Source organism: Carcharhinus amblyrhynchos, chromosome 6 (genome assembly GCF_965287045.1).
Source record: "Carcharhinus amblyrhynchos chromosome 6, sCarAmb.v2.hapA, whole genome shotgun sequence".
In the NCBI taxonomy this organism is placed as follows: domain Eukaryota; kingdom Metazoa; phylum Chordata; class Chondrichthyes; order Carcharhiniformes; family Carcharhinidae; genus Carcharhinus; species Carcharhinus amblyrhynchos.
Genome location: NC_137329.1, coordinates 92338180 through 92353846, shown reverse-complemented (window position 1 = coordinate 92353846; position 15667 = coordinate 92338180). Strand labels below are relative to the sequence as shown.

At 43.8% G+C, this 15667-nt stretch overlaps 1 protein-coding gene across 1 annotated transcript in view; it reads left to right on the top strand.

Annotated features, from left to right (window-relative positions):
• Positions 1 to 10222: 10222 nt before the first annotated feature.
• LOC145344361 (stimulated by retinoic acid gene 8 protein homolog) overlaps positions 10223 to 15667 on the top strand; it is a 29369-nt gene continuing 23924 nt past the window's right edge. The window contains exons 1-2 of the mRNA XM_080191488.1: positions 10223 to 10423; positions 14048 to 14123. Coding sequence (XP_080047614.1) covers positions 10223 to 10423; positions 14048 to 14123 — 277 coding nt within the window. The remainder of the gene's footprint in view (positions 10424 to 14047; positions 14124 to 15667) is intronic.

Here is a 15667-nt window from a genome sequence, read left to right as displayed (position 1 = left end):
TAAATGCCCCTTAAATGCCGCTATCTACTGTGGAAGAGGAGACTGAGCTCAGCAGGTGTCGGCCAGGGGACCAGGAAAATTAACATATCAGCAGCACCCTCACTGAAGACTGGCTGTCTCTGCACATACATGAAATAGATAGCGCAGACAAAAGTGGATGTTTCACTATATCTATCAACAGGACACAGCTGAATGTCCTTGCTAACAGCATCAAAACTCTACTAAAGAAATGATTATGTATCCATTGTGTAAATGGACATTCCTCCTGTCTACCACTAAAGATTATGACATTACAAACAGGACGTGATTAAGCAGCTATTGTCTCGGGCCTATCTTTTTGTATCATATGTAAATAATTTACCAGTGTGCATGACTAGAAACAATTATATTTATTAGAAGTTGTAAGAAATGCCCTATAAAAAAAGCTGACTGTATACAATTGGTAGCTACAATGTGGAGATGCTGGCATTAGACTGGGGTGGGCACAATAAGAAGTCTCACAACACCAGATTAAAGTTTATTTGGTATCACAAGCTTTCGGAGTGCTGCTCCTTCATCAAGTGAGTGCACTTTAACCTGGTGTTGTGAGACTTCTTACTGTGTACACAACTGAACAGAGCAGACTGGAGATGTTTTAGGAATTCTCCAGTTCTGCTCTCCTTATCAATAAGAAGGCAGTAAAGGATCGGTCACTTGTGAATGCTGTGTCCGAATATCTTTCAAGTACCAACAGTACCTGTTCCCACACCTCCCCGGGCAGTATGTTGCAGACATTCACCACCCCCTGTATAAAATACTTGCCTCACACATCTACTCTAAGCTTTTCTCTGCACACCTTAAATGTGTTTCCCCTAGTACTTGACTTTTATACCTAGGAAAGAGCATCTGGCTATCCACTCTGTCCATGCCACTCATAATCTTGTAAACCTTAATCATAGGTCGCCCCTCAACCTCTATTGTTCCACTGAAAATATTAAGATAAACTCTTTGGGTGTGGAATGCAAAAGCCTGTAAAACCTTATTAAGTCTTGGCTGATCACGGCATTTCCCTCCATGTTCCAAGCTGGTAACTCTGGTTAAATCCTGTTAAATGTTAGTTCTGTTATGCAGTCTTCTGGAGAAAGGCACTGCTTAGTACATCAATATTCCAGAAAGTACTAAGCTCTATGCTGTGTGTTAAATGATCTTGGCCAGGACAGCTTTTGCTGCATTACCATCAGATGTACCACATCTCTCCAACATCGGCAGAAAATGTATAAATGTGTGGACCAGAGATTGAGGTAGACCTGAATAGTCTTAAATGCAGTTCTGATTCACAGCTGACTGATAATAAACAGCATTCCTTCTTGGTTCACTCAAAATATTTCCAAATTTACATTTCTCACGTATGCCAATGAAAGGCACTTCAAAAGGGCAGCAGTAGTGGTGAGCACTGCTGCCTCACAGTGGCAGGGACCCAGGTTCAATTCCCGGCTTGGGTCAATATCTGTACAGCATCTGCATGTTCTCCACATGTCTGCATGGGTTTCCTCTGCGTGCTCCAGTTTCCTTCCACAGTCAAAAGACCTGCTGGTTAAGTGCATTGGCCATACTAAATTCTCTCTCTGTGTACCCGAACAGGCCCTGGAGTGTGGCAACTTGGGTATTTTCACGGTGACTTCATTGCAGTGTTAATGTAAGCCTACTTGTGACATTAATAAATAAACTAAAGACTTTAAACTTTAAAACAAAATGTGTGTAATTAACACAAGGCAGTTTTCTTGGCGTGGCAATCAGCATCAATTACTGTGGTGAAATTTCTTCCGTGCCTGTTGCACCCAACCTTTCAGTTCAGGCTAGATGTAATCCAGGCAGCGCGCAGTGCCTGATGCCCAACGTTGAAGTGCAGGAGAGGCGAATTGAAGGAGAAAACATCCCTTTTTTTTTAACGGCACCACCTACCATAAATCAGGTAAGCTTCAATGTCCATTGAAATTGACAAACCAGGGAACTGAGTATCAAAGACCAGTGGACAGGATCTGCGGGGTGGGTGATCAGGTCGGTGATTGGGTTGATCCAACATAGACGGTCGGATCTCCAGGGGGAAGGTTCAGGTTGGGCCTACGGGGAAGGGAGGGATGGAGTTGGGGGAATCCCAATAAGCAGTCAAGGTGGTGGGGAATTCCTTAGGAGGATTAGTTGAGGAGGGAGGGAATCCCCCAGGGGGTCAGGGGTGTGTTTGGGGGGAAGGGGGAAACAGGTGGGATTCGTGTGGGGGGCTGGTCAGTGTCTGTACAATGATTACCCAAAAGTTGGAAAATGTTTTAATTCTTTTTCTGGGTAATCGTTTTGTGTAACACAGCTGGAACCATCTGAAGTTTGCATATAAATCGTATTTTCAATTGTTCCCAGCACAAGGCAATCGCGCAGAGGAAATTAGCATTTCTGGGCAATTGCCGTGCAAATCTTTGCCTTTGAACTTCAAAGAAAGATTCCCCAGCACAATTTTGGGGCACTCACCAAATTTGACACTGGAAAGCTTGGAAGTTACAGCCCATTACTTTTGAGTTGATTTCAGTTGCGTGCCTGCTTTACCTCCAATCCTTTGGCATTTGACTTACTGGCACATGTTCTTAGACCAGCAGATGCTCCTGTTGGTTCAAAAAGTGAACTTTTTAAATAAGGTTTCCTCTTGCCCTCACAGGTATTTCTATTGTCCATGACATATTTGCTGTTATCATTAATGGCATTGCTGCCACCGTATCCTTTTTCATTGGTCAGGAATTTTAGCCTGAAAAAATAGGACATTTATCCCTCTAATTACATATTTGATTTATTGATAAAGCATACCATATAGAGAAGGAAAGGAGACAATGCAGAATGTAGTGTCACAGTCATGGCTAGGATGTAGAGGAAGATCAACTTAATGTGAGGTAGGTCAATTCAAAAGTCTGATGGCAGCAGGGAAGAAGCTGTTTTTGAGTCGGTAAGTACGTGTGCCCAGACTTTTATATCTTTTTTCCTGACGGGGAAGGTGGCAGAGAGAATGTCAGGGGTGCATGGGATCCTTGATTATTCTGGCTGCTTTTCCAAGGCAGCGGGAAGTGTAGGCAGTGTTAATGGGTGGGAGGCTGGTTTGAGTGATGGTCTGGACTTTGTTCACAACCTTTTGTAACTTCTTGTGGTCTTGGACAGAGCAGGAGCTCTACCAAGCTGTGATACAACTAGAAAGAATGCTTTCTTTGCTGCATCTGTAAATGTTGGTGAGAGTCATAGAGGACATGCCAAATTTCCTTAGTCTCCTGAGAAAATAGAGGCATTGATGGGCTTTCTTAACTATAGTGTCAGCATGGGGGGACCAGGACAAGTTGTTGGTGATCTTGACACCCAAAAACTTGAAATTCTCAACCATTTCTACTTCATCCCCATTGATGCAGACAGGGTAGAACGGAGTTGAGGAGGAACTTCTTCACTCAAAGGGTGGTGAATCTCTGGAATTCTCTGCCCGTTGAAGTGGTGGAGGCTGCCTCGCTAAATATTTTTAAGAAGCGGGTTGATGGGTTCTTGATAAGAGAGGGGATTAAGGGTTATGGGGAGAGGGCGGGAAAGTGGAACTGAGCCACAACAGATCAGCCATGATCTTATTGAATGGCGGGGCAGGCTCGAAGGGCTAGATGGCCTACTCCTGCTCCTATTTCTTATGTTCTTATGTTCCACTACGCTTCCTGAAGTTAATGACTTTCTCCTTAATTTTGTTGACATTGAGGGAGAGATTATTGTTATCGCACCAGTTCACCAGGTTCTCTATCTCTTTCCTGTACTCCATCTTGTCATTTGAGATCCAAGCCACAACGGCGATATCATCAGAAAAATTGAAAATCGAATTGGAGGGGAATTTGGCCAGTCATAGGTGTATAAGGATTATAGTAAAGGTCTGAGGATGTAGCCTTGTAGGGCAACGGTGTTGAGGAATGATCGTGGAGGAGGTATTGTTGTCTGTCCTTACTGATTGCAGTCTGTGGTTAGGAAGTTCAGGATCCAATCACAGAGCGGGGAGTTTTAGGAACAGTGGTGTTGAAGACTGAGCTGTAGTCAATAAATAGATTGCTCTGATATCTGCAAATGGGGACTTTGGATACAGGTTTGTCCAATGCTTTCAAATTGGAGGGCATGCTTTCGCTGACCTCTTGCTCAAAATGGGCATAGGATGCATTGAGCTCATTGAAGGGTGTATTTATGCAGGCAATTTTCTACATGCTAAGGACCTACAGTTGTATCTTAATGCCTTTACCACTTTGCCAATATGGCAAGTGGTCGACATCCAATACAGAATATATGTGTCCACACTGCCCCTCATATTGGGTACTTTGTAACTGAAAATCAGAAGAAATATGGCAGGTGTCTTAATTATTATTACCAGTTTTACAATCAGTGTCAAAAATACCCCCATTTGTGCCAGTCTTGTACCTTCCTTCTTTAGGTTCCCAGATACTATTATTATGTGACGCTATCCATTATACATTATTGTCCCTCATTGTTCTCCCAAACCATGGATGCTCCCATTTCCTCTCCTCCTTCCCTCCCCTTACCCTGACTCTCCTTCCCCTCCCCAAACAGTCCTGTCCCCCACCTGTTCCCCCACTGTCTCCTCCCCTCCCCCAACTTCCTCTCCCTCCACTTCCCTCTCCCACTCCCCACACGCCACATCCCTCTCCCCCCACTTCCCCTCCTACCTCATTTCCTCTTGGTCTTAACTTCTCTCTTCCCTATTTCTCCCTCCCCCACTTCCCCCTCCCCCGTACCCCTCCCCTCACTTCCCCACCGCCCGCTTGCTCCCCTTCCTTTGCCCCCAACTCCCCCTCCGCCCTTCTCTCCCCCCCCCCCTTCCCCGTCTCCCGCCCTTTTCAGCCGCCCCCCTCCCATTGGTCGCCGAGTTGCTACCCGGAGCACGGCGCCGCCTCCTATTGGCCCAAAATGATAAACTGGAACGTAGGGTGTCAAAAGCGATCAGGGGAAGATGTGAGTGAGAGAAACAGCGAGAGGAGAGAGAGAGAGAGGGTGAAAGAGAAAAACAGCGAGAGAGAAAAAAACAAGCGAGATAGAAGGTGAGAAAAAGAGATAAAAGCAGCAAGAGTGAGAGAAGGTGAGAGTGAGAGAAAAACACCAACAAAGTGTGAGAGAGGATGAGAACAACCGGAGTGAGGTGAGAGTGAGACAGAAAGACAGGAAGAGGACTGGACTGGACTGTCTCATCGAAACTATGCGAACAAAAACGCTTGCTGGACTTGCTGCCTGATATATATGACAGGGGTTGTCCTCATGGCTCTGTATATGTAGAGGCTGCCCGAGAAAACACATAAGTGATGTCCCTTAATATCCTTTCTTATCTGCGACTGGTTATGGACAGCATGAATTCGCCAAATGGGTGAAATGTTATAACACGTTTTGAGCAAGTTTTCTACAAACACAGTGAAGAGTTCCTTCACATTTGAGAAGACGATACAGGGCTTGCAAATAGATAACAATGCCATGTCCATTTGCTTATTTGACATTGCTAGTTTATTGAACAATGTTCTGTTTCAGGAACGATGTGGAGACGCCGGCGTTCTGAACAACGCCGACATCTCCACATCATGACGACCATCGACACCGCAAACTGCCAGTTCCAAATGGAGAGGATCTCCAAGAAGATCACGCATTGACACAGAAATGAACACCGCTCGACAATCACCAGGCAAGAGTGTTTCCTTCCTGGAGGGGATCAGTTCAGCAGTCATGGGCATTTCTTCTACTTGTTCTCATCCTCTCTCACACTTCATGTTTTTTTCTCTCACTGTCATCTTCTCTCACTCTTGCTGCTTTTCTCTCTTTTTCTCACATTCTCTCTGTCATTCTTTCTGACATTTAAGTGGACCTATACAACATAAACATTATGGATATAATGAGCATATCAAACTCAAGCAAAAGTGACAAGCAAATCATTCACTTCCAAAGATGCCTGTGTTCTGTTAATGGAACAGTCCAACTCTGCCAGTTCTTTGGGTAAGCGTTCTCCAAGGTGGCCTTCACAACACACGACAGCACAGAGTCGCTGAGCAGAGATTGACAGCCAAGTTCCACACACATGAAGACAGCCTTAGCCCAGATCTTGGGTTCATGTCACACTATCTGTAACCCCCATGACTTGCCTGGACTTGCAAAATCTCACTAACTGTCCTGTCTGGAGACGATACACATCTCTTTAACCTGTGCTTAATGCTCTCTCCACTCACATTGTCTGTACCTTTAAGACTTGATTACCTGTAAAGACTTGCATTCCAATCATTATTTTGTAAATTGAGTTTGTGTCTTTATATGCCCTGTTTGTGAATAGAACTCCCACTCACCTGACGAAGGGGCAGCAAGCACTCCGAAAGTTAGTGGATTTTGCTACCAAATAAACCTGTTGGACTTTAACCTGGTGTTGTGAGACTTCTTACTACTTAAGGAAGCCATAGATATTTGCACTGCAGCACTATATCATGTGACCTAGACCCACCACTATTGCGTGAATCAGTATTCATTGAATTTATGAACTCGGCAACTTGCACAGTTTAGTTCAGTTCTAATGACACTATGTATGTGCATGGGATCCCCTCTCGGGCAAATTCTCGCAAACGTCTTCGTTGGGTTCCATGAGAAACATGTGGAATCCCCACAGTTCAGAAAGAGGCCATTTGGCCCATCAAGTCTGCACTGACCACAATCCCACCCCGGCCCTATTCCCGTAACCCCACATATCTAGCCTGCTAATCCCTTGACACTAGGTCAATTTAGCATGGCCAATCAACCTACACATAATAACCTGCACATTTTTGGACTGTAGAAGGAAACCGGAGCACCTGGGGGAAACCCATGCAAACACAGGGGAAATGTACAAACACCATACAGAATGTGACCCGAGGCTGGAATTGAACCCAGGTCCCTGGTGCTGTGAGGCAGCAGTACTAACTACCATGCCACCCATGTCTTCAATGGAATGACATCTAACCCCTTGAATATTTCTGATGTTTGGAAGATACCTTTGCTATATCTAAATCAGTGATTGCACGTAATAATTTCCTTACGTGGCTTAATGAGTCCTATCCTGTGCTTAAATTCACCTTTGAAATTAAGTAGTCAAATTAACTCCCTTTCCTTAACATATTGGTTGAGAAATCTGTTAGGGAGTTCATTACCACCTACCTTCACTGGTCGGTATCCCTGCAGAAATTTTACAGTTCCACATACTGTAAGATTGGTTTTATCAGCAACTTTGTAAATTTGTTTAAACTGTTGTTTTTCCCTGATATGGGTATTCTTGCGAAGTGTCCTGATGAGTACAAGATGAAAAGTTTTTTTTTCAGCAATACTCATGTTCTTTGAAAGCAAAGTTCCCCGGCATTGTCATTTAGGCCATTCTGCATTTGAATGTACAGTTGACACTTGCCAAAAATTGAATTCCAACATCTGACTGGCGTGAAGACAGAGATGATACCTGGATTTCTAGAAGGTCTTTAATAATAACAGGCAGGGTGTGTGGGTTCTGGAACAAGGAAGCAGAATGGATTAAAAGATACTAGAAATGTAAACACAAGTTGATTTTCTTAGGTGCAGGCCAGTCCCAGAGGGCTTCAAAACTAGTTTGCCATTCGTGGCACTGGCAATTTTTGCTGGCAAGGTATAAGTGACCATGCCTGAAATTCAGATCTGGCCTATCATTGCAGGGATAGGCATCTCATTGAGATTTCTTTATTCAAGACCCCTCAGGAATCTACGGGTCTCAAGAAACAGATGCCTGGCCATCTGTTTCGGTTGATACAATTGCCAGATGACTTTATCATGGATGGATGACTGAGCTCTAAGACTCACCAACAGATTAGCTGAGAAGTGTTCTGTTTACTCAGGCTGAAGTAGGGAGTGCTAACTTTGATTCATATATCTATGAGGTTATAATAAATTATTATTTCTTGTATCTGTTTCTTTCAATGCCTGTCTCTTCATTTGAACAAGATTGAGGTGTGAAGTGATATAAACCTTCTGCTGTTGAAACTCTGAATGGCAGTGTCTGATTGATATTTTTATCAGGTTATAACAGCAACAATATTTTTCAAAGCAGAGTTCTGAATATTTTTTAATAAAAATTTCAATATTTGCCATTGCCGTATGGCTCATTGGTTCTGTATGTAATACACTCTGGCTGAGCACACATCAGGGTCATGGTAGGAGAAACGAACGGGCTGTGGGATGAGGGCTAAAGGATCCAATACAACTGGGACAAAGTCCCAGAGAGCTGAGGCAGACTGTCTAACCAGCCCATCTCAGCACTCACATGCTTCCATGGCCGCATCTGACTGCTTCCAGGGTCAGCAGGCCTGACTCAAACTCACCCCCGCCTCATCAGAGTGAAAATAGTTCATGTGGGAGCTTTTTCTATGGAGCCAGGTTTCCTGAGTTGGGAAATTTTTGCTCTTGAGCTCCCCATCTCATTTGCAAAAATCCAGTCCAAGGCATCAAAGTACTGGAGTTCATTTTTTGAGGATAGCACTCAAAATCAGGGAGATCATATTAAATGTATATAGAACCTGTGAAAGACCAGAATTGGAATACCATGTGAAGTTCAAGTCTCCATACCACAAGAAAAGATATTGAAGCACTGAAGAAAACACAAGAATGCTAAACAGAGATGTTACCAGAATTAAGAGAGTGCAGCTATTGTGGAAGCTTGACCATTCTTTTTATTTTTCAACTCTTCTCCCTGAAAACAGATTAAGAGATCTCATAGATGGAGCTAATATTATGAATGGGTCTAATAGGGTGAAATGGTTAAAAGCTGTTTGCTCACATAGTGAGTTCAGAACGAAAAGAGGCAAGAATGAAAGGCACTGCTGCACGGGGGAGAAGGCAGTGTGGGGAGGAGGGTTGAAGTTGAAGCAGAAAGCTTTGTTTGCATTTAATGAGAAGCTTGGTGAGGGAGGAGGAAATAGAGAGATAGGGACAAGGTGGAAGAAGCTAAATTTTTAAATTTGTTTACGGGATGTTGGTATCGCTGACTAGACCAGCATTAATTGCCCATCCCTAACTGCCCTTGAGAAGCTGGTGGTCAGTTGCAGTCCCTGTGGTGTAGCTACACCCACAGTACTGTTTGGGATGGAATTCCATGATTTTGACCCAAAGACAGTAAAGGAATGGCAAAATATTTACAAGTCACGGCGATATATGGCATGGAGAGGAACTTCCAGGTGGTGTTTTTCTCACATGTCTACCGCCTTTAGGAGTCGGGAGGTAATGCTGCAACTTTATAGGACCCTTGTCAGACCCCACTTGGAGTACTGTGCACAGTTCTGGTCGCCTCACTACAGGAAGGATGTGGAAGCTATTGAGAGGGTGCAGAGGAGATTTACAAGGATGTTGCCTGGATTGGGAGACATGCATTATGAAGATAGGTTGAGGGAGCTAGGTCTCTTCTCCCTGGAGAGACGAAGGTTGAGAGACGACCTGATAGAGGTTTATAAAATGTTGAGAGGAATAGATAGGGTGGATTCTCGGAGGCTACTTCCCAGGACTGAAATGGTCACTACGAGAGGACACAGGTTTAAGGTGCAGAGAAGCAAGTACAGAGGAGATGTTAGGGGTAAGTTTTTCACTCAGAGAGTGGTGAGTGAGTGGAATCGGCTGCCATCGGTGGTGGTAGAGGTGAACTCGCTGGGGTCTTTTAAAAGACTTCCGGATGAGTATGTGGGAACTAATGGCATTGGAAGTTACAATTAGTTCTATGGCTTGGTAGGTATAGATGTGATCGGCGCAACTTGTGTGCCGAAGGGCCTGTTTGTGTTGTAGTGTTCTATGTTCTATGATTATCCTTCTAGATGGCAGCAGTTATGGGTTTGGAAGGTGCTGCCTAAGAAACCATGGTGAATTAAAGCAGGAAAAACTAGTAGGGATTATTTATACATGCATTGCCCAGTTGGATTAAATGGCTTGTTTTTGTTCTTTAGATTCTCAGGCAAGATATGTCGATTGAACCAATTACTTCTCATGCTCTATAATCAATGAAAAGCGATAATGGATTCTAATGAATAAGTTAAAAATGGGATCTAATTAAGAAGTGCCTTCAATCCATGAAATACCATGTTTCAGAAGAGAATGTTTTAAGCGGCTAATAGCTATGTTATGCATGTTTAACGGTTTACAATGCTATGTAATTCCAGGGTTTCAGATCTAAATGGAGAGTTCTGGAGAGTGCACCAGTCCTTACACAGACGCTAGTCCTAGTTTTTTGGCGATGTTGCAGGAAGTGGAACCTCGGGTGGCTCGCCGTCGCCTTTCTCAAGCCCGACATCGTGCAAAGCTGGCAGGTCTTTTCAATCACCTACGAGACACAGTGTGTCCTCAGTCCAAGAGGACCAAAAGGACCACTTCAAAAGTAAGACGGGTTTGAGAAATAGTTCAAAAGGAAAATGCTGTAGAAGCTGGGAATCTGAAAAAATGACAGAAAATGCTGGGGAAGCCCCACAGCTGAGGCAGTCTGCAGAGCGAAAAACAGAGTTAACATTTCAGACTGATGACCTTTTCTAAGAATTGCATTTTCTGTTTTAAATTGAGCAATAGTCGCTTGTCACCTGAAACTGTAGCGGGTTATCTACAGGATAAGAGGGTCTCAAGAGTATTTTCAAGGATAACCCTTTTTTATCATGTATCAACATAGAATTATATGGAGTGAAATCTTGTTTATATTACAGATATCAGATTTACATATGTATGATCGTCATGCATATTGTGTAATATGTTGTATTTTATATTTCAGGGTAAGAGATGGAATAGGGTTAATTTTGAACATGTTATGAGAAAAGTTATTTTGGTATGGATTTTTACCATGATGGAGTCATGGGCATATTGCATTTTTGGGAGCAGGAATGGGGGCGTCTCACATTTTATGTTTGGCGCAGTTTACGGAGGCAGCTGGCCGTTTACATTTTTAGGTTTTGGTAGTTCAGGGCTGTCAAGCTCATTGGAACTGTCTACAGAGCTATCAAAATCAACTATTGAAAGTGTCAAGGGGAACTGTCAAACTGTCAATCATTTGGAGGCAGAGAGTGGGGGTCAACGGGTGCTATTCGGATTGGCGGATGGTGACTAGTGGAGTGCCCCAGGGGTCGGTGCTGGGGCCTCAGCTTTTTACCATTTATATAGATGATCTGGAGGAGGGAACCGAGTGTAGGGTGTCGAAATTTGCTGATGACACCAAGTTTGGGGGAACGGCAAATTGTGCGGAGGGTGTGGAGAGTCTGCAGAAGGATCTAGATAGGCTGGGCGAATGGGCCAGGAAATGGCAAATGGAATTTAATGTTGGCAAGTGTGAGGTGGTCCACTTTGGTAGGAATAATGGTAGGAAGGACTATTACTTACATGGCGAAAAACTGCAGCAGGCGACGGTGCAGAGGGACCTCGGGGTCCTTGTGCATGAGTCGCAAAAACCCAGCTTGCAGGTGCAGCATGTGGTCAGGAAGGCGAATGGGATGCTGGCCTTCATAGCGAGGGGGATTGAATATAAAAGTAGGGAGGTCTTGCTGCAGCTGTATAGGGCATTGGTGAGGCCGCAGCTGGAGTACTGTGTGCAGTTTTGGGCGCCGCACCTGCGCAAAGATATTTTGGCCTTGGAGGGAGTGCAGAGGAGGTTTACTAGGCTGATACCAGAGTTGAGGGGGTTGAGCTATGAGGAGAGGCTGAATAAACTAGGCTTGTACTCGTTAGAGTTTAGAAGAATGAGGGGAGATCTCATTGAGACGTATAAGATGATAAATGGGATGGATAGGATAGAGGTGGAGAGACTCTTCCCGCTCAAAAAAGACAGTAGGACTAGGGGGCACAGCCTCAGGATAAAGGGGGTGCGGTTTAGAACGGAGTTGAGGAGGAACTTCTTCACTCAAAGGGTGGTGAATCTCTGGAATTCTCTGCCCGTTGAAGTGGTGGAGGCTACCTCGCTAAATATTTTTAAGACGCGGGTAGATGGGTTTTTGATAAGAGAGGGGATTAAGGGTTATGGGGAGAGGGCGGGAAAGTGGAACTGAGCCACGACAGATCAGCCATGATCTTATTGAATGGCGGGGCAGGCTCGAAGGGCTAGATGGCCTACTCCTGCTCCTATTTCTTATGTTCTTATGTTCTTATTTAAAAAAATGATTGCTTGTGATTTCACTCTGCGTATTGAGAGTTTCCATCGCTGGATTTTTGCTGCTTGACTGATTTTACAATCATCTATTAGTACAACAGGTGCCAACTATTTTGCAATTTGATTGACAGATACAAGTGATAATTGACTCTTTGAAGTGGGACTATGAATTCCAGTGGTATTTGTTATTAGGGATTGTGCACTTGAATTAAATATTTATTGTTATACGGCTTTATGGGCAGCAACAATATGAAGACAGATTATTACTTGAATGGGTGTAAATTGAGAGAGGTGGATACTCAGCAAGACCTTGGTGTCCTTGTGCATCAGTCGCTGAAAGTAAGCGCGCAGGTACAGTAGGCAGTAAAGAAAACAATTGGTATGTTAGCCTACACAATGAGAGGATTTAAGTATAGGGATAAGAATGTTTTGCTGCAATTATATAGGGCATTGGTGAGGCCTGGAGTATTGTGTGCAGTTTAGGTGTCCTTATTTGAGAAAGGATGCCCTGACCATAGAGGGAGTACAGAGGTTTATCAGGCTGATTCTTGGGATGGTAGGCCTGTCATATGAGGAGGGACTAAATTGGTTAGGATTATATTCACTGCAGTTTAAAAGAATGAGAGGGGACCACATAGAAACTTATAAAATTCTAACAGGGTTAGACAGGGTGGATTAAGAAAGAATGTTCTCAATGCTGGGGGAATCCAGAACTAGGGGTCATAGTTTGCGGACCTTATAGAACTGAGGTAAGGAGAAATTTCTTCATCCAGAGTGTGGTGAATGTATGGAATTCACTACTACAGTAGTTGAGGCTAAAACATTGTCTGATTTCAAGAAGAAATTAAATATAACGGGCTGAAGGGATCAAGGGATATGGGGGGAAGGTTAGGAAGATTAGAATGTTGAATTTGATGATCAAAGTGAATGGCGGAGCAGGCTTGAAGGGCCAAATGGCCTACTCTTCCTTCTAGTTTCTATGTTTATTTAATTGAAGGAATATAAATGCAGTAAATGGTTTTTTAATGAACGAGGGTTTTTTTTTCAAATATAGTCATGTCTGCAATTGACATTTAAAACTTCATTTTATAGAACTTTATTTTACCTCTTCTCTGCTTGGAGCCTGAAGTCTGTCCAGGATAGATACTGGTTGAGTTAGCATGGCAGGTGTAAGAGAAAAGGATGGTGAGTGAGAGGAATGGGGTGACATGGATCGGCATGAGTTGGCACTAAGTTCACATAGGGACTACAAAGGATCCCTGAGGGATAGAGGTGCATGCATCGCAAGGTATGAGGAGTGCGTACAGAGCATGAAAAAGCATGGGCTGGCATGGTTGGAGCATGGGACGTGTTTGGAGTGGAGTGATGAGAGCTGAAGGGATGTTGAAAATGATTTTGGACACAGTGCCGGAGGTCCAAGGCAGGCCTTCCGTCCAGCCTGCACTCACCAGCCTCTTCAGTTCTCCAGGGCCCCGACTTCTAATCCAGCCTGTCCCTGGACTGAAAATCTATTGTCTGGGCAGCCATTTTTAAAAGCCGGGTTTGTGTAGCTGGGAATTCTTCTGAGTCTGTTCCTCCGACATGCAGGCAAAAATCCAGACCTTTATCTACTTTTCACTAACTTCGTGCTAGTAAGGTCTGCTATCTCCCTCTGTTTTAAGGGTAATAGGAATAGACAAACTTCAGGCAAGACAGAATTGCCCTCCTCTTCCTGGAGTGCACTATACAGGAGTTGACATAAACAATTTAGTATGAGATGGTCCCTTTTACTCTGAACAAAAAACATTATTTTATCAGCAATGATAACGCAGAATTAAATGACTTTTCATTGTTACAGCAAAAGCTAAACTTTTGCTATTAATTATATTTAACTTGAAGTGGCAGGTACTGCGTAAGGCAAAGAACTTCATCCTGGATTTAGAAAGAAAGCTAGAGAATTTGCTGAAACTCAAAGGTTAGTATTACAGGATTATTATAATAATTGTTTCTATTTCTAAATTCAGCCAAACAACAGCAAGCAAAAAGGTTAGTCACCAGGTTCTGATAACTGCAGTGTGTCTAATTGGATATGTCAAGTTCAGTTTGGATTAAAGGCTGCTGTCCAGTTACAGAAGCAGATAGAGGATTAAGTGGAGGAGCAAAGGGATTTAGGGTTACACGTACACAAATCACACGGATTGTAAAAATAGCATACTAGGCACTATGATTCGTTTGTGATTGATATAATTGGAAAGTAGAGAAGTTACCTCAAACCAGTTATGAATGTTGGTTAGAACTCACTCAAGTACTTTTCATCAATCTCAACTCTACGTTATATAAAGGACATAAAGGCACCAGAGAGGGTGAAAAAAAGATTCACAAGGATGATAACAGAACTGAAACTGAATAGCCTGGCTTCTTTTCTGTAGAAGAGAGAAGGCTGTAGCATGACCTAATGAAGGATTTTAAAATGATGGGGTCTAATAGGATAGACATAAAGGGTGGATTTGTCCCAGAATCTTTCAGCCTGTCAGCATGTAGCTCTCCAGCAACACTGACGAGTTTTCTCTCCAGATCCTGGGGCATTTACAGCATCACTCTGGTGGGGTGAGACCCGATTGAGCCAGAAAGTCCATTGGGGGGCCATTAATCAGGGCGTCCTTCAAGATGGCACCTTGAACTGCGCAAAGAAAAAACTGCCCACCCGCTACTTTGTTGAACCCCCTCCACAATGATCGGGGTAGGATGTGCACAACAGTCCCCCAACCAAAGGCATTGGGACTCTCTTCAGCCACACAAGCACCAGAGTGACCCCTCCCTAGAGATATCAGCAAAATCCCCCATAGACACTGGGGCAATGCCTCACTCCATAAGCATTGGGACACTATCCCCTACTATGGGTAAGTGGAACCCTCTCCTTCTCAATGTGGCCCAGCCATAGCAATACCAATCTGGAAGGGACATGGCACTGCAAGATATGTTGAGAGCAGAAGTAGCAGCGTCAATGCCGCTAATGAGATTATAATACATGCAAATCAGGCTTCTGTGTCCTTCCTGATCATGAACCTGATTGTGTCGTCGGAGAGAGGAGCAGGGAGGATCAGAAACCAAAGTCTCACCAGGGCAAATACCATTTTTAGCCTCTTGTGAGATGTAGCACCCATTATGGGATTTGTGGCCACAGCTAGCACAGCCAAAGCAGATGTTTCCTCTAGCGGGAGCAACCAAAACTGAAGGCCATAAATTATAAAGTAGTCACCAGTAAATCCAATAGAAAATTCGGAAGAAACGTCTTTACCAAAGAATGATAAAAATGTGAAATCCTCTCCCACAAAAAGTAGTTAAAGCAATTAGTGTGGAAGGGATAGCAAAATAAGCATTTGAGGGAGAAAGGAATAGAAGGGGAGACACGATATCAGAGTGGTTAGCACCGCTGCCTCACAGTGTCAGGAACCCTGGTTCGACTCCTGCCTCGGGTGGCTGCGTGGAGTTTGCATGTTCTCCCTGTGTGTGCGTAGG